We start from the raw sequence: 18,854 nt of genomic DNA, 5'->3' as shown, positions 1-18,854 counted from the left end.
CTGGCATTTTAACAACTCCATCAGGACTTCTGCAGACCATTGACTGACAGAATGGTTTCTGGGGGAGCCACAGACTCATTCCAATAATGCTGCCATTTTCCTCAGGATATTTTGTGGCCTCCTAACTGGGTCTGTGATGAGGTACTGAGAGAACCCATCTTGATTTTGATTTTTAAAATGGTATTTTCTGTTTCATTATCAAATGTGAAGAGACATAAAAAGGCTGGCTGTTACTGGTAATGTTCTGTGGTCAGAACAGGACAAACTGGGGAAATGGGTAGGATTGAGTTGCATGAAGAGGCTGCTTTAGAATGGGAGTTCATCTGGGTGTGGTGGCACATGCCCGTGATCTAGCATCTGGGTGGCTGAGGTAGGAGGATTGAGCTACAAGTTCGAGGCCAGCTTGGGCTACACAGAGAGTTCAGGCTTACATAGTGAGAACTTGTCTTGGTTAAATGGAAATGGAGAAAGTCCGGTCAATTTATCAAAATGTTTTTTCATTCACTGATCTGTGTTCACAGCTGTACTCTCAGGGCCTGGTATGTTTAGGCACTCCGGAGATATTTGTTGAATGAGTGAACAAATTCAACAAATATTTTATTTATTAAATATTGCTGACTATTTTCAATGCCTGATGGTAGGCCGCCTCTCCGCTTTACAGAGACGACGTGTGTAGGTATATGAGCATCTACGTAAATGCAGGCACACGTGTCAACACACATCCCTGATTAGTGGCTAGCAACGTATTTGCTGGGTTTGGCCAAGGTTATATTTTTATTTCCAAGGCCAACACCTATTTTTAAGCAAGTATTTTGATGCAGGCAAAAAATTAAAGATTGGGGACAGAGCAGGAGCCCCCCCATTCCTTTCTGGTCAGTAGTTAGCTGTCCCTGGGGGTGTGCAGCTGTCCCTGGGGTGTGCGCGCATGTGCTTTAAATCTCAAACAATGGCAGTTTGTATTAGAGTAGGGGGCAGCACTTACTGCAGGGTGTTTAACCTTTACCACTAGGGTTTATTTTCCCCTCCTGTCTGCTGGTAGGCAAAGCTGAGTCCGCCTGACGTGCTTTGGGTTGGAATGTGGAGCCTGGATGTGTTCACGTCCCTTGTGGCGGTGGCTTTTGTGCCTCCCCTCCATTTACAGCAATGGAACCCTTTGTTCAAATGAAATTTTATAGGGTGCTCCCCAGTGTGAGGCACAGAAAATGTGGCTTCTCTGGAATTGGGTGGGCCTGGTGCTCAGCTGCCTGCCCCTCCCCCTCCCCACCTCCCCCACTTCCCGGCATCCCAGGGCTCCAGGCTGGCAGCCCAGGCCCGGAGGAGGAGCAGAGACACCTACACCGTCACACACGTTTGCGGTCACCGACGCGGCCCTGTCACGGACTGTGCATTCACACCGCTCCTCGGTCCTCTCCTGCAGGCTGGCCTCATCCGCACGGACAGCACTGACTACTTCATTGAGCCTCTGGAGCGGGGCCAGCGGCAGAAGGAGGCTGGTGGGAGGACCCACGTGGTGTACCGCCGGGAAGCCATCCAGCGGGGCAGGACAGAGCCTCACCACGACCTTCACAATGAAGGTAGGCTTGGGGCTGAGGCCCTAAGTGCTGCCTTTGTGCACACCCCAAAGGTGACTTCTGGCCTTGAGCGCTCAGTGGCTGACCTCAATCTTCTCATCTGCATAATGGGACTGGGCCACAAGAGCTTCTGTACCAGCATCGACCTGAGGGGCCATCTGTGTCCTGCCTTGTGGTTCTCAGGACTCCAGGTGTCTCTGAGGGGCCCAGTGTTGCTTCTTAAGTGTTGTTTCTGAGCGCAGGCAGAGGCAGGATGGCCGTTAGTTCTTCCCCTACACAACTCCAAGCAGTGGGAGCCACTGGAAGGGATTCATAAGGATGGGGATTCTGGTGTCAGGGCAGCAGGGTTGGCTGTGTGATCAGCAGACCGTCTTCATTCCTGCCTCTGACCTGGCCACCTACTGACTGCTTTCTTAACAACTCTGAGCCTCATTTTCCTAATCAGTGAAGTGGGACAAGCAGTGTCTCCTGCCAAGGCCCTGGGATAATACTTAAGGGGTAACCACTGGAATGTTAGGGTGGGAGCCTCCGGAAGGCAGGGTGGCCCTGGGCCCTGGTGAATAGTGTGGCAGCCCACACACCAGCGGCATCCAGGACCCTCGCTTGAGCGAGTAAAAGGGTGCATGTGGTGGGTGCTGGTCCTGAGCCTGTGGCCAGCTTTATAGTCAGTCTTAGCTTTGTCACGCAGCCACTCTGGCTCAGAGGCCATGATGAGGGCCTGCTGGAATCTGGTGGTGAGTGGGCCACACCCTCATGCCAGGGCCCTGAGGGGCTGGGTGTCCCGTGAAGGAATGCCTGGAAACTAGTTGTTCCCAAAGACAATGACTGCCCCAGCTGCTCCCCCAGGGTCACTCACAAGATAGCCGCAGAGGATGCTGCAGGCCTGGGGGTGGAGAGCGAGGGGCCAGGCAGATGCTCCGAGGACTCACCTCAGGAGCCAACTGCTGGGGCCCACAGACCCTGCCACTGTGGCTGGGAAGAGGATGTCTCCTGAGGGTCCTCTTTGATTTGAGGCCAGTTCTGAACTAAAAGACCATGAATTCCCCTGTGAGGTGAGGCCTTGGGGAGGTCTAGCTCCAGGACAAGTCCGGGCCACAGTGTGGCAGCTGGGAGCAGTGGGCTATCAGACAATGACTGCCCCAGCTGGAGAAACATTCAGTGTGCCAGTGTCAGTGTGATGAGCTCGAGGGAGGCAAGAAGCCTCCTCCCAGCTCTGCTCTGCTTCTTGCATGAGGGGCATCTGCTGAGCTCCCCCAGCAGCACGACCTCGAGGGCTCTCCCTGCCTGGGCACCTACCTCTGCCTGTCCCCTCTCTGGGTCCCTCAGGCCCTGGGATGCTCTTAGCTGCCCCTTCTCCCACACAAGCTGCGAGGCCCTGCAGGACAGACCTCAAGGTGCCATCGTCTTTGTGACACTGCCATGGCTCCCTTTGCATGGGCTGTCTAGCTTCCAGGGAGAGGGGAGGATGCATCGGGCTTCATTAGTCCAGTGTCCTAACCAGCTGTGGCTGTGGAGGGGCTGCCTGGCTCCTGGCTCCAAGGCAAGGTGTCCAGTGTACGCCATGAACTTGGGCACAGAGGACTGTCCCTCTGGGGACTCAGGTGTGTCCTTGGATGCTGCTTCCTGAAGAGGGCACGTGTGTCACACACACACCCATGCGGCCACACTGACACACCAGTACACACACCCTGTGTCTCTACATGCGCAGACATGGACCTGTACATCCGCACTGCTTACGCCCCTACTCAGGTGCATCTGCACACACCCATGCTCTTGCACACTCACACCCACACACATCACACTCACATACTCCATACACACAAACGCATACACACAACAGACCCAGACCATACACGTGCTCTGAGGGGACACGAGGAGGACTTCAGCAGTTCTGCCCTTAGGGGCATGATGAAATGAAACCACCCAGAGTTTCGAGGTAAACTCCTGCGGCTGGGCCTCCTAGGACCTCAGCAACTCCCCTGTGGGCCACCCTGGCCTTCTTCCTAGCTGCTCTGTGTGTCCCTGCCCTGACACTGCTCTGTCCTTCCACCCAGGCTGTTTTCCATAGCGTTTCTTTCTCCCCCGCTCACTCCTAAGACACAGCTGGATGTGGTCAAGGCATCTGTGTCTAGGGCCAGGGCTGTTGCTATTGCTTTTTTTTTTTTTTTTTTTTTAGCAAACTGAGATAAAAATTTACTATTTTAACCCTGCTTAAGTAGACAACGCAGTGTTTTCCTGCTATATTTCCGATCACCCCTGTCTAATCCCAGAACATTTCCATTGCCTGTTGAGTACAGTGACACACCGGTAATCCCAGCATGTAGGAGGCAGAGGCAGGATCACAAGTTTGAGGCCAGCCTGGGAATTAACAAGATTTCATCTTGCAATAAAACAAAACATTTCTATTTTTCCCACAAAAAAACCCTTGTCCATTGGTTGTCTCTTCTGTGTCCCCCTCCCCAGATCCCTGGTTACCATTTGTCAACTTTCTCTCTCAGGATTTTCTACTCAGGACATTTCCTATAAGTGTATAATACATGGCCTTTTGTGACTAGATCTTCTATTCAGCATATTTTTAAGCTCCTTCTGTGGGATGGAGCCACTTGCTTCATGGCCGAGTAATATTCCGTGGTGTGAAGGTTCCACCTTTTCTTTGCCCACTCATCTGTCAGTGCACATTTGGGGTTTTCTGGGCTGGCTGTTAAGATAATGAAGCTCTGGGCAGGGGCTTTAGCTCAGTGGTTCTGCTGCCTGCCTCACAAGTGCAAGGTCCTGAGTTCAATCCCCAGTACCAAAAGAAAAAAAATAAATAATGCAGCTCTGAGTGTCTGTGTGAACAAACATAAATTTTTATTTACCTCTTAAGTGTGTACCTAGGAGTGGACTTTATGGCTCACATGGTAACTCTAGGTTTAAATTCTTTGGGGGCTACCAACTATTTTTGCAAAGCAGCTGCATCATTTTACATTCCTGTGGGGCTCCTTGGGTGGGCTCGTCCAAGCGTCCCAGTGCTCACTAGGGCCCCCTCCCCATGCCATGTCTGGTCTGGAGGGTGATCTACTCCCAGCCTGAAAGATACCCCCAGCATCTGTGGGTGATGTCAGCGCCACTCATCCTCTATTCCCTGCCTGTCTGCTGAGACTCAAATCGGGGTGGGGGCCTGATATGGCTTAAGAGAGGAAGAGGATACCTGGATTTACAGGTTGGGCTCTTACTGTTAACTTGCTGTGTGGCCTGGGGTGAGTCACATAACCTTGCTGAGCCTCACTTGGCAAACTTGGCTAGGATGGCTCCAAGGGGTCAAGTTCAGTATTCTGCTTGCAGCATTTAGATTTCCAGGCACTGCTCACGTGTTGGGGTGACTGTCACTGATTCTCCCCACTCCATGGAAGGTGCCCTTGCCCCTTCTCTTTCCCTCTTGGACCCCTCTTTCTTTCTCCCCTGATTTGACTGAGCTGCTGCATTCACTGTCAGACATTGGGGCAGTCAGGAGCTGTTGCACTCAAAATGTGTTGTATTTTGGAACATTTCTCACTTCAGATTTTTGGATTAGAGATGCTGAACTGGCAAAGTCTGTGCAGATGTCCCCAAATATGAAAAACTCCGGTCCCAGGCATTTCAGATAAGGGATCCTCAACTTACAGATACAACTACCATCTGATTTTGTACCTGTCACCTCCACTAGCCAGAGGACTCAAGAGTGGGGCCCCTTTGTCGCCCACCCACCATCCACCTGCTAAGCATGGGGCCTCCTGCAGCCACCTCCTGATGCAGGCTGGAGGTGTAGTAGCAATTCCTTTATGTTGCCAGCCCCTGACCCATGATCTTGGATAACTGAGTATTATTAGAAGCCAGTGCTGCAAGTATCATAGCCTCACTCTCTGCCCATCTTGTTCCAGCCTTCGGCCTGGGCGACCTTCCCAACCTGCTGGGCCTGGTGGGGGACCAGCTGGGCGACACGGAGCGGAAGCGGCGCCACGCCAAGCCGAGCAGCTACAACATCGAGGTGCTGCTAGCAGTGGATGACTCGGTGGTTCGCTTCCATGGCAGAGAGCATGTGCAGAACTATGTGCTCACCCTCATGAACATCGTGAGTGTCCTGTGCCATGGGGCGGGGCTGTGCGGGCCACTAGTGCTGATGGCTCAGGCTGGTGCTTCCCAGAGGTCCACGGGGAGTCACAGCTTGCCCCTTAGCATGTGCATAGCCTTGGCAGCAGTGTGCCAAGGTCCAGTAGGCTTAAGCTGGCTGACAACCACCCAAGGTGGTGACTCCCAGGCCGTCAGCGGGATCCTGAGGATGGTGGCTTGGACACGCTCAGAGCCTGACTCAAGCACAGTCTGGAGCCTCACTTGCCTTGGTATTAAAGGGATGTCCCAGAGATTCATCCCAGCCAAAAATGTCCAGCTGGGGAGCCGACCTTGGTGTGGGCCCTGGGTGGTCACAGGGACCAGGTGGGCAAGGAGCACGAGGGACATGGTGGATTCTGGGACTGTGGTGAGGCCCACACCCTGGCCAGTGTGAATGGCCGCCAATTGCTGTTCTGCAGAGATGCAGGGTGCTTGTTACAGAAAGGCCATTTTTTTCAAGAAAAATCAGAAATGTACCTTTTTAAAGGTCGGTTTTAAAACACATATTATGGAAACTTTAAATCCAGATATCTAAATGAATATTCCAACTTGTAAATGTTTAAAAAAAATGGCTGGGAATGCTAAACAAAACACACACTTACAAGCCACAGTTGGTACCTTTGAGCTAAAGGGGCAGAGACCGGGAAGGAAAAATGGAGAAATCACTAGAGGTGGCACCCGTGCCTTTTTTGCTGTGACCGGAAAATGCCCCCATCCTGGTGCCTGTGGCTGGGGGGGCGAGGAAGATGGGACCAGTCTGGTGATGTGAGACTGAAGGTGCAAACAGTGCAGACTGAGGCCTGATGTGGGGAGGGTGGGCAGCACCCCAGTTCCTCCCAAGGCTGATGGTTTGTGGGATCAGACCCCCGTCAGCGGGGACACTGTGGAGTTTACACAGGAAGGAGGTGAGCAATGGAGGGCAAGGGCCAGTGCCACATCCACAGGAGGCAGCTGGGCAAGTGCCATTCAGCTTCGAGGCTACAGGTGCGGTGACCAGGTGAATGGCTCGTAGTGAACAGTCCTCTGGAACATGAGAGTCCAACAAGAAGACACACATGCGTGTGCAGACGCTTACACAAAGCCAAAGGCTCCAGCCACACCTTGGCCTAGTGGCCTTAAGGTTAAGGCTTTCTTGCTTTAAGATTAGGATCCTCAGACCTGTTTGAAGGGAGTGAGGAAGGTGGCGGGCCATTTTCTCGTACAGACCAAACAATGACTCCCCGGGGGCCCAGTTTGCGACAGAATTAAAAGAGTCTAGAGTGGGCAGTGTTCAGAGGTTCTAACTGGCATGGAACTGATTGTAATACTGAGCTGAGGGGAATAGTAGAGCATTGGCTGAGAGCGCCAACTCTGATTCTTCTCTTTCCTGTCTTTGTGGCTTTGGGTGTGCGGGGGACATTGCTAACCCTCTTGAGTGTTCCCTTCTGTGCTTTTACTTGTTTAATCAAAAATTTCATTTAAAAACTGCTTTTAGGTGCTGCAGATTGGATAGGGCCTGGTGTGTGATAGGCAGTGCTCTACCACTGCGCCACACCCTCAGCCTCTCTACCTCAATTTTTATTTTCCTTTGCCCTGCCCTGCCCTTCTTTCTCTCTCCCTCTTCCCTCCCTCTCTTTCTTTCTTTCCATCTATTTTGGTTTTTTGAGGCAGGGTCATTGATCTCCAGATTCAGCCTCCCAAATGCTGGGATTATAGGTGGGCAGACTAGGTGTGCTGCATACCTGGCTTCCATCTGCACTTTTAAAACAGCATCAACAGCCCTTACCATGGAGGGTTTCAGGGAGGGCGTAGCATGGTTTATCATGTAGCAGAAGCGCTCAGGAATTTGTTGTTGATGATAATGATGTGACTTTAATGGAGTGGTTGTGAGTGGCCATGCCTTTCTTTCTGGGAACTGCGCAGTTGAGAATCATCAGCTTCCCCCAGCATCTGTAGAGAATAAAACAGCAGGATGCTGCTGGTGCTGCCTGGGGTCCATAATCTGGCCACAGTTTATGCAAATGGATGCTGGGGTGGCAGCCCTTAAATAGCCTTGTGACTTGAGCGAAGGGACCGTCTTTGCTGAAGATTCTGTAAGTTTCAAGTGATGAAAAATCAGCTCTGTGTACTTTAAGGTAACTTGTGGGCTCCTGGGTCAAACTGCAGTAAGGAACAGTTGGAGCTGGTTGTAAGAGTGGAGCTGGAATCTTACATGGGTTCTGTTTTTAAGGCCACTTTCCCTCAGTGACATCCATATTCTCTCTGACAGACTTCTCTACAAGACAGATTCTGGCCACTAGAAACACAAGGTTGACTCCTATCAGCCTACATCCATGGCCAGAGACACAGCAGGTTTCCCCTACAGTTCCCGGGCAAAAATTCCCAGGAAGAGCTCTGCTTGGCCTAAACTGGGTCACATGATCACCCTTTGGCCCAATCACTGTGTGGTAGAGAAGAGCCAGGTGGTTTTCCAGAGGAGGAGAGGGATGAGACACAGACTTGGCCTGGAACCCCGATTTGTGTCTGCTACAATGTTTGACACCTCAGCACCCCCACTTTTTCACAATAGTAACTGTTTTTGAGTTCATTGTAATGGCTGATGATATGTACAGTATGTAGCATGCACCTAACTCGTATTGAGTACTCTTGTGATGTCTTACTACTATTAGTGGGATTATTTGTCTTTGTGTGTATATGTGTATGGGTTGCACTTCATTTGAGTCTCTGAATGTGAGTCTCTCCAGGGAAGGGGCTTTGTCGGATCCGTTCTGGAACCCTGATGAAACCCAGCACAGTATCTGAGCCCTGCCACGGGGTTGGTAAATGTGGCAGCGAATGGCATCTGAGAGAGGCAGGTGGCTGGCATCCATGGATATAGGAAAAGTATTCCAGGGTTCCCACGGGCAATTTCACATGGTGTCCTTTTGTATCACTTGAACCATTTTCAAGAGTCCCCTAGGAGTTAGGCTTGATAAACTTGACCCCCATTTACTTCAGTATTTCCATAAGCTTAGGAGGGGCCTGAGGGGCCTCCACATCCTCAAGTAGGAGCTGGGGTGTGGAGGACGGGCTGTCCCTTGCTGGTCTCCTATGTGGTCAGCCATGGGGCTGCGATTGAGGAGCTGCCCTGTCTACTCTGAGCTCACCCTCTAATGGTGGCCTCGTGCTGGATGGAGCTGTGCTTGGCTGCTGACCCAGGTGTCAGGGAGAACAAAACATTTGCCTTTTTGTGTTCGGTTCTGGAGATCCTATGAATTAAACTGACGAAAGACAGACAAGAGAGTTTATTTACCAGAGCGTCCTGTAATGGGAGTGCTCAGGAAGTAACGAAGGGGTTGGTTAAAACTGGGGACTTAATTCCTCACTGAGGATGGAAAAAAGGGGAGAGGAGAAGAGGGCAGAAAAGAATGAGAAGGACAGACAGGCTTTGAGGAGCACAGACAGAGATGAGGAAATTTGTGGTGATGTTTGATTATGTAAGCTCCAAGGGTAGACATCTTTATGGCAGGAAATTCCCCTGAGGGGATTTTTGTGGCCTTATTTCCTAGAAGCTCCAGCTGTTAGTCAGTAAGGATCTCTGAGAAGGTTTCTTTCTGCATTTGTTGAATTTCAAATGTCTGCAGCTTAAGATAATCTCTGTACCAACTCTGAGGTTCCAGGTGGGTCCCCACGAGTGACCCTGGGAGGTGATGTGCCTCCTGCTGAGGTTGCTGCTTAGGGTGGGAACTCACATGCTTGGGTTCTGGGCCACTGCGTACGTAACCTTGGCAAGGTCCCCATAGACCCTTGGCTGTTGGGCCTTAGCCCCACTGGGGGGTTTTCAGGGGGTCAGCTCAAGAGAAGCGGGGGCTACCCTCTGGGGCTGTGGCAAAAAATGGAACATGCCTTGGAGCTATAGGGCTGAAAGCAGGCAATGGGATGGATAGGACTTTGTTTCCCAACCAGAGTTGGGGGCTTCCCTTAGAAACAGGAAGGGGTCTTTTGATGGATCATAAAAGGAAATAGTTTCCTTCCACGGGCCAAAGTGTACTTTTAGAACTTGCCCAGATTGAAATGTGATGAGTTCAGAAGGGCCTGGTAAATCCTTCTGATCTGGAGCTGTGAGACTGCCTGGACAGCACAGGGAAGAAGTGGGAAGGTTTTCCTAAGCCCTTGAGGTTCTTGATGTGGGGGCAGCCACCTCCCTATCCTCCCTGGGGTCCCTCCTCATGTCTGCAGGACTTTACTGCTGGAAGGAGGAAAGCCCACTCCAGCTCTCTTGGCCCAAGTACCACGTTCTGACTTTTGGCCCTTGACCTCTAACCCATGGCATAACATGGCCAGGGAACCTTGTCAGCCTCCCTGAAGACTATGCACAGAAGACTGGGTCTGGTCATTTGCCTGCCAAAAAGTCGGTGAGGGGGAGAGTAGGTGTCTTATCCAAGCTTCCTGAGGCTGGAGGTTAGGCCATCTCCTTCCTTGCTAGTTTGCTCTGGTATGCTCTATGGGCCTGGCTGGGTACCGTTGACAAAGAGCTTCCCATGAGGCCAGCCTCCTAGGGTCAGCACCCTCGCAGCTCTGGGATGGGCTGTGGCTTGAGGAACTGTTACCTTCACAGCAGACCTTCTGCTGCCATGGGGATACATGGCCCATGTGGGGCTGTGGCTTCTGGGGCAGAGAGGATGGTCAGCCCAGCTTGCTGCGCTGGAGATGAGCAGGTGGGTGGCTGACAGCCTCTCTGCCCAGGGGACCTGAAGCTCATCCTATCCATTGTGCGGGAGATTTTATCTGGCTGGGACCCCTGAATCATGGATTCTCCTCGGGGACTTAGTGAAGCCAGTGGAATGGGTGTCCCTGTGCTCTGCCTTGGATTACGTGCCTACCTGTGACCTGCCTGATCCTGCTTTTGGGCTAGAGCTGTCCTGGTGGGATCAGTGAGGAGATGTGATTCCCAGGATGCATGGGCCCATTGTGCTCACTTGGGGAGGAAGGGCAGAATTAGGTGCTGGAGTTGTTCGCTGGCTGTGAGAGCAATCAGGGCTGTCCTGTCTTCCATTTACCTTTTGCACCAACATGGGGTTGTGCTATAAATATTCACAGCTCCAGCGGATGGATGAAGCTCTCTCTTCATTCCCCTTTCATTGATAGGCCTTGGGTGGACTTGTCTTTCTGTGCCTCTGTTTATCCATTTTCCCAGGTCACTTCCCTTAAGACTTCTTCAAATCTCGGGACTGGGAAACCATATGAGTCCTTTAAAACATAAGGGGTAGTTGTTTTCAGTATTTAGTGAGCATTAGTTGTATGCCAGTTAGATAGACTGATTCTGTAAGCCTCGGTCCCCAGGAAATATTAAGGAAACCACTGGTATGGTGCCAAAAAAGCATAAAGGAGGCAGCTGTGCCTGCAGACTGGAGCAGAGATGAGCCTTTCTGGAGAGCGTGACAGTTGAGCCAGCCTTGCTGGAGAGGGATATTGGGCCAGGGAAGGGGTGCAGGCCCAGTAGGGTGGCCATAGGCGTCACTGGGGACTCTGGAGGCAGGAGCAAGGAGGCACACAGCTGTGTGGGGCAGGTGGTGGAGGCCTGCCCGGTGCCTCGGTTTAGCTTTGGTGGAGACTGTGGGACAGTAGCATAGCTCTTGGGTGGAGAGGGAGGAGGAACAGTTGCTGATGTGGAATCCTGGGTGGATTTGGGGGCAAAGAGGATGTCCCAGAGGCCAGCTGAGCCTGGCTGGGCCAGCAGAAAGGCCCTGGAGAGAAGGCTTCTGTATCCTTCTGCAGCCATCACAGCATCATCCCAGCACCTGCCTCGAGTCTGCCATGGAGTGAGCACTTCACAGGTGGCTCATTGGATCTTCACTGTTCAGCTTTATGTGCTGGGGAACCTAAGCAATGTGCTGAGTCTACACAACTTGTAAATGGCAGAGCCCGACTTGGAACCCCGGTCTGTCTAATTCCCAGGTGTACATGCCTCTCCTCACTGATACTGTTGCAGAACTGATGACAGACAGCGCTGGAGAAGGGGAGGCGAGACCCTGGCCACCCAGCTGAGCAGCGGGAAGAACACTGCAGCTTTCTGAGAGTGGCTGCCTGCGAGGGTCTCCCTGGGCAGTCTGGCTCCCAAAGCTCCTCCCGTGGGTGTGTTCCTGCTCTTGGCTTGGGGCTGTGCCTGTGCCTGCCAGGTGCTGCGGGGACCCGCTACTCTCCAGGGTGAAGAGAGCCCTTTGGATGCGGGGATGCAGGGATCCTCCTGGGGCCTGGAACTGGAGCAGAGGGAGGGGGAGGGATACAAAGAGGCCCTTTTATCCTTCCTCCTCCAGTCATTCTGTAGCCTGAAGCTTCCAGCTCTGTTTTCCCTGGGACCCCTCTTGGCAGCCCACCTGTCTAGAAGATAGGTCCCCTGCCCACCTCCGCTCCCCACCCTGCCTCACCTGGCTCTCAATACAAAGGTGCTGGGGCTGGTTTCCTGGGAGACAGTGCCAACTATAGTCTTCCCAGCTGTGGTCTGCCTCGGAGTCCTTTCCCATTGTGGGCTACTCAGATACCTGTTTGGAAGAGCTTGGTACCCCTCCTAGACCCAGGCAGATGGCTTTCAGACCAGAGTGTTGTTAGATGCAAAGGTGACATTCTTTTGGCACCTGCCGTATTAAATATGCACCATAAAGGCTGCCTTGGAGCAAGGCAAAAACCCCTTTCCTGCTGATGGAGAGCATGCTGTGCCACGCCTTCTGGGGGTAGAGTTATCTGCAAAGCAGTTTGTCCTCCTGATGCTGGAAGAATGGGGATCCTCCACCTTTCTCTCTTTTTAGTCCTCTTCCTCATCTCTGACCCCTAAACCTTCCACTAACAACAAAATCTCATTTACTTTAAGGCAGTAGCTTATTTGTTTTTGTGGTGCTGGGGATCAAGCTCAGGACCACATGTGTGCTAGGTAGGTGCTCTGCGTGGGCTACACCCTGGTTCAAAGCAGCAGTTCTTATCCAGTGATACTGGCAATACCTAGAGATAATTTTTTTATCACAGCTGGAAGCAGTGGGGTGCTACTGGCATGTGATGGGTAGAGGCCAGGGGTGCTGTTACACATCCTACAGGGCATAGGACAGGCACCACCGAGAACGATCACTGTCCAATTGTCTGCAGCAGAAGGTTTGGGACCGCTGTTCTGAGGTAGTAACTCCAGTTTCTGCACACAGGCATTTATATTTTCAGAGTACTGGGCAGGGAGCAGTGCTTACTGCAAAAGAAAGGATAGATTCTGCCTCCCTGGAATGAGACATAATTATAATGTGTAGCCCTCATGGGTGAAAAGAACTTCATGGTCCACAGCAGTCTTCCTTATATAGCATTCTACTTGACATGTTGGAGGGGGAAGACTCCTGAAATGCTATTTCTTTTTCTTTTCTTTTTTCTTTTTGGTACCGGGGATCGAACTCTGGCCCTATGCTTGTGAGGTAGGCAGTGGAACCACTGAGCTGCATCCCCAGCGCCAGAAATGCTATTTCTGGGACAATCTCATCGCCTCCCAAAGTGGAAAGTAGTGGTGGAGATCCTGTGGCATGCATGTTATTGTGATTTTTTTAAAAGACAAAACATGTTAATGTAGAGTTGTTTTTTCTAAATAAACCTCCAATATTCTGGTTTAATTGCAGCATTGGCACTTTGCAATAAATAAGTGGGTTTTGGATTGCAGTTTGGCACTCGGTCTCTAAAAGGTTCGCCATCGCTGTTTTAAACTAACAGATGCCATTGACTGAGCACATGCTCTGTGCCAGGCCCTGCTCCAAATGCTTGACATCTGTTCTTCCCTCCCATCCTCCTGCCTCTGCAAGTTGTTTCTTCCATGCCCATTGGTGAGCGAGGTTGGCCTCAGAGTGGTGAGCTCATTCGCCAGAGGGAGGTGGCAGAATTTGGGTATTTCCAGGCCTCCACCCTGCCCCTGTTTGCACACAGGAAGGCCAGCCCAGAGCATAAAGGCTGCTGAATTTGCAAATAGGTCAGGGGGGATAAATGCTGAGCCTTGTGGACTCGTGAAAGGAACTCTGTTGGGCTAGGTGGGCCTGTCCTCATGCTGTACCCAAACTGCCTAGGTGTAAGATGGGCCGAGCAGCTAGAGCCTGGGGAAATGGCCCAACCCAGACTGCAGACTTCAGATAACCTTGGCGATAGCCACACCTATTGGAGGAGGGCTGGTTTACAGGCACAACACGGCTCACTGGCAGCCCACATCAGCCTTTCAAAATACAGGGCCGTGGTCATGAACTTGGGTGAGGGTAGCTGCAGCAACAGAAGACAAATCAGGAGACTCAGTATCCTCTTCCACTGCCTTGAGTGCGGCTTCAGCCTCTAAGCCCGTTGAGGCAGGGCCTGCCAGTGTGTCATATGAGGGAGTGTGATACACTAGTAAGGTTTATATTTCAATCCAGGGGAAATGGGACCCAGCCCTGGCTACCGAATGCATCAGCACAAGAGCCCAGGAGGGTAGGGATCTCAGACCACAGGCAGCAGTATATTGCTGATGTCCTGTATATGCACACCACACACACACATACATGCATATAACCCACATACCCCACACACATACACACATGTAGTTGTCCACATGTGGAATACACACGTTTGCATAGAACCATGTACCTGTGTGTACCATGACAAATTGGGTGTGCATACTCAAAGAACTTGACACATATGTGTGAACATTTTCTTAACCTATTGCATCAACTCTAAGACCCGTGGCTTGATTGTCACATGCCTCATTATTTTATGTACTAAAGAAAAAAGCAACACCAATTAAACTCAGATATAATGATTTATTATCACTTAGTATTTTTGTATTTTATTAGGAGAGCCCTTTTGCCTCATGTGGACTTGGATTTTTTTTTCCTGTATTGGTCTTGAACACACACAGAGCATGGGAACTTATGGATACTCACATCTTTTCCACATTCAAGTCCCGCCCTTCCTTCTAGTCACTTTCAGCGGTCGTCAGAGCATGTGCTTCTCTGCATGGCATTGTCCTCTGTGCCATCGGGCAGGGCAGTGTGTGTGAGGGCTGCACTGTGATCTCTGCATCTTCACCCAAGCCATGGACCCCATTCTGCAAGGCTCGATGCCAGTGCTGGCTTTTAGGTGACGGGAGGTTTTCAGACAGCAACCAGAACTTGCATTCCTTCTCCAGAGGTGTCATTGCCTGATATGAAGCCGCCAGGCACCATGAAGAGGCTCCTGCTTGCACAGGCAGTGACAGCCACAGCCTAACTGCTACTTGGCCACTGCAACTGTAAACATGAGAAGAGTGGAGCACCTGAGGCAGAGGAAAGGCAGTGTGTGTCTTGGGTACTCTGGGGGTCCAAAGTCACTGTGTCCTGTTGCCAAGGGGCCAGAGCTGTGGAGCCGAGGGCCTGGTCTCCACATTGCTGTTGTCTCCCTGGACCTGAAAAGGATGGGAGAGGTTATTGAGGCCATTCCCCTGTCTTCAGACAGTGCCTCTCTCATTCTGTCCACGTTCAGAGGCAGTAGTGACCAGGGAAGACTCGCAAGCAGCTCAGGCCTTCAGGTGCCTGTGCCTGACTCTGGCTGTGGTTGCTGTCCTTGGATGAACTTTGGTCACTTTGGGCCTCTTCTTTCACCATGAAAATAGAGATAATATACCTCTCTCCTCTGAGCCCTAGGAGAGATGGCTGGCTGGCTGGAGGCTGACATGAGGCCGGCCACATACAGGATGAGCCTGGAACATCTGGGAGTGCGGGAAAGCACCAATGCTGTAAACAAGCAAACAGACAAACAAAAACCAAAGAATGTGTTAAAGAGACATAGGAATCAATAGAGGGAGCTCCTACTGGCCAAAACTGGGACCATTTGAACAACAAAGTAACTCATCTTTGAATTGTATCTCTAAGTGCAAAGAAAATATCAGTGAGCTCATACGATAAGTAAATGGGGGAGGGTGAGACAGGTTTCCTATGAAAAGGAATTCTTATGCAGCCCCTTACCCTGAAGAGGTGAGTTTAACTCCTACTCCTTAAATGTAGGCTGTGGAGAATGACTTTTTTCTGAAGAACTCCATATGGGAGTGGGAGAAGGAGAGTAAATTTATAGTGAAGAAACCTGACCATCACTGTCACAGCCAGGTGACCACGGTCAACATCAACAGGGACAAGTCATGTGGCAGACAGCGTGAACTCTCGATGTGGCGTGATAAGAATATGCTTAACCTTTGTGGTCTTCGCCCCCAAACCCGTAACCGCAGTCTAACCATGAGAAAGCTATCAGCCACACCCAGATTGCAGGACAGTCTGCAAGACACCTGGCCAGTATGCCATGAATCTGTTGAGGCCAGCAAATGCCAGGAAGGTCTAAGATACAGTCTCAGAAGAAAAAGAGACCAGAGAAACCAGAGGAGATATAAGTGCACCCTTGTGGCTGGGTGGGAGCTGAAGCCAAACGAATATTAGAGGGAAATTAGGGAGATCTAGGGAGTGGCTGGACCTCAGGTACTGGTGATGTGTCAGCACGGATTCATGAGCTGTGACAGATGCTCTTCGGTGATAGCAGGTGTTGATCACAGGGGACACTGGGTGCAGGGTGCCGAGGCTGTCTCTCTACCATCCTGGCAACTTTTCTGCAAATCTAAAGCTGTTCTAAAATGAAAAGTTTAATTCCAGGTAGAGTATCTCCTATTTGAAATGTTTGGGGCCAGAAATGTTTTGGAGTTTGGAATGTTGGCATATACGTAAACGAGTGATCTATCAGCTATCATCACTCAAGTCTAAACACGAAATTCACTGATGTTTCGTGTTCTCCTCAGATGCAGAGCCTGGAGGTAATTTCATACAATATGTTTAGCACACCTGTGTTTTGACTGCACCCCATCACATGAGGTCAGGGTGGAAATTTCCACTTGTGGCATTATATGGGAGCTAGTTTGGGGTTTGGGGATATTTCAGATATCAGGTTTTTGGATTAGGGATGCTTAGGCTGTAATTATAAAGAACAGAGGGCTGACTTCCACTTGGGCAGGTTGCTGGGGGTTCAGTGAGGTGACATGGAGGCACCTTGTGTGTGAGCCGGTGATGGCAGTTAGTGCCCCTGCTACGGTATGACACAGTGGATTACTGCCCCAGGGTCCCACTTGCTCAGCTCTGTCAGGGAGCATCCGCAGGAGAAAGGGAATGAGTGGCTTCCAGAGATAAGCCTCTGTGGAGCTCTCCTGCCCCTACTCTGCTGGCGAAAGGCTGGAGTTGGCACAGGCTACCAGCTCCTTCATGGGCTCCCTGAGACTGGCTTGCCCCCTTCAGCCCCAGCCTGAAGCCCAGCATTCCTGCCTTAGGCACTGAGTCTGGCTCTCCCTTGCTTAGGAGAATGGATGCAGAAGTCCAACACCAAGGGAGCTTGGGTGCAGGGCTCGGGGTGGGTGGGGGACCACAGGGATCCAGGGGCCTAGACCTTGCTGGGTTACAGTGGAATGGGCGGTTCTGTTGTCTAGTATTTGATTGAGTGATTGATTGATTTGACAAGGTCTTGCTAAATTGCTCAGGCTGGACTTATACTTGCAGTCCTCCTGCCTCAGCCTCCCAGAGTGCTGGGATTATAGATGTATGCCACCATGTCCCGCCCACAGTAGCCATTTTACTGTTCGTAAACGTGTGTCTGACAGCAGGCGGAGTGTGGAAGCATATTCCAGAAAGCCCAGAGGCATCATTTCCAGCCTTTCTTCTTCCTCCTTGCCCCCTGCCTTCTGGGTAGTCCTCTCCTTTCTCAACCCACCCCAAACTTTGAAAACATCTTCGCTCCACCTTTGCTTCTCCATAGCCACCCCAATCTGGGGCCCAGGAGCAAAAGATTCATTTGAGGGCAAAGATCTTTCTGTGTCCTCCCCATTGCTGGGAAGCCGCACTTCTGAAGTGAGGGCGAGGAGACAGGAGCTTGAAGAGCACGGTGTGCTGCTGGGACTGGATGGGAGTTCAGGCTCAGGACTGCCCTGCAGCCCCAGGCCCCTGGAGCTTAGTTTCTGCTTCCTGCTGATGTCACAGTCAGATGAGGCAGGCAGGGGTTCAGGACAAGGACCTGCCTTCCTTTTCTGAGCTGGGAACTCTCTTTATCTTCTATCCCAGTCACAGAAAGCCCACCCCAGCCACTCTGGCCCAGAAACTGGTTCTGAACAACAGCTCAGTATAAACAGAGGCCATAGAGTCACAGATATCTGAGATCAAATCCAGCCCTTCCCTCTTCCCAGCTGGGGGCCTTGGGAAAGTCATTTAACCTCTCTGAACCTCAGATTTCCCACCTATGAGATGGGAATAACTCTTTCCATAAATCAATCTTGAGATTGTACACTGAGCCCCCAGCGCAGTTCCTGGCACAGAGTAGGCATTCAAGGAGCAGCAGCTCTCAACCCATCCTCTCCCCTCTCTTTGGCCAATGTCCTGACCTTTGCTGGTTTCTCTGCTATACAGCCAGTGCCTATCTCTCAGGCCAATATGTAATGTCAAGTCCTAACCTAGGGTTCTTAGCAGAGGTGACCTTGAACTTGGCTCAGAGGTGAGAAGCAAGGAAACTGGACGTGTTGTTATTTCTGCCCTGTGAGTGTGCTACCTTGTGCCCAGTCACAGGTAGCAGCAGTTCCTCATCTGCCCTGTGCTGGCCTCTGGCATTTTGGAAAATGGGCTGACAGGGCCTGGCCCCAGGAACACAGCCAGACTGGAGCCTGTCAGGGCGTCCCTGTGAGTGTGTTCCGGAAGGGCTGGGCTGGGGTTCCAGGCCTCCCTGCTAGCCATACCTCCTCGCTGTGGCACTGGGTGGCAGGAGGACCCTGCAGTTCTGCCTAGCATGGAAGCCCTGCCTTGCCACTTCTTTGGACTGTGCAAAGCCTCAAGGGTGTTCTCGCTGAATCAAAGCCACTGAGGGCCCCACTTATAGGCTGTGGCTGTGGGAGTAGGTGCCAGTGAAAGACCCAGAGAAAGACTGGGCCAACCTTACTAACTAGTGTCCTAGGCCACTGAGGGCAGCCACTGAAGCAAGGGTCACTGAAGGCCTGCTGAGTGAGGGACAGATATGACTATAGCCACATGTCTGTATTCATGGGAGAGCGAGTCTAAGACCCTGTGGATACCAAACAAAATCTGTGGACACTCAAGGCCCCTATGTAAACTGTCTACTCTTTCTGTAAACTTTAAATCATTTCTAGCTTACTTATAATGCCTA

General features: G+C 51.4%; 1 protein-coding gene across 1 annotated transcript in view; it reads left to right on the top strand.

Moving 5' to 3' along the window:
• Window positions 1-18,854, top strand: part of Adamts14 (ADAM metallopeptidase with thrombospondin type 1 motif 14) — a gene marked incomplete at its 5' end in the record, with an annotated part of 72,990 nt that overhangs the window by 22,122 nt on the left and 32,014 nt on the right. The window contains 2 exons of the mRNA XM_010608041.2: window positions 1,418-1,574; window positions 5,471-5,661. Of these exons, the coding sequence (XP_010606343.1) occupies window positions 1,418-1,574; window positions 5,471-5,661 (348 nt within the window). The remainder of the gene's footprint in view (window positions 1-1,417; window positions 1,575-5,470; window positions 5,662-18,854) is intronic.

This window comes from Fukomys damarensis, unplaced genomic scaffold (assembly GCF_012274545.1).
Source record: "Fukomys damarensis isolate Sample0158 unplaced genomic scaffold, DMR_v1.0_HiC HiC_scaffold_20, whole genome shotgun sequence".
In the NCBI taxonomy this organism is placed as follows: domain Eukaryota; kingdom Metazoa; phylum Chordata; class Mammalia; order Rodentia; family Bathyergidae; genus Fukomys; species Fukomys damarensis.
The sequence above is the reverse complement of the archived record's forward strand: the minus strand, read 5'-3'. Positions and strand labels throughout refer to the sequence as shown.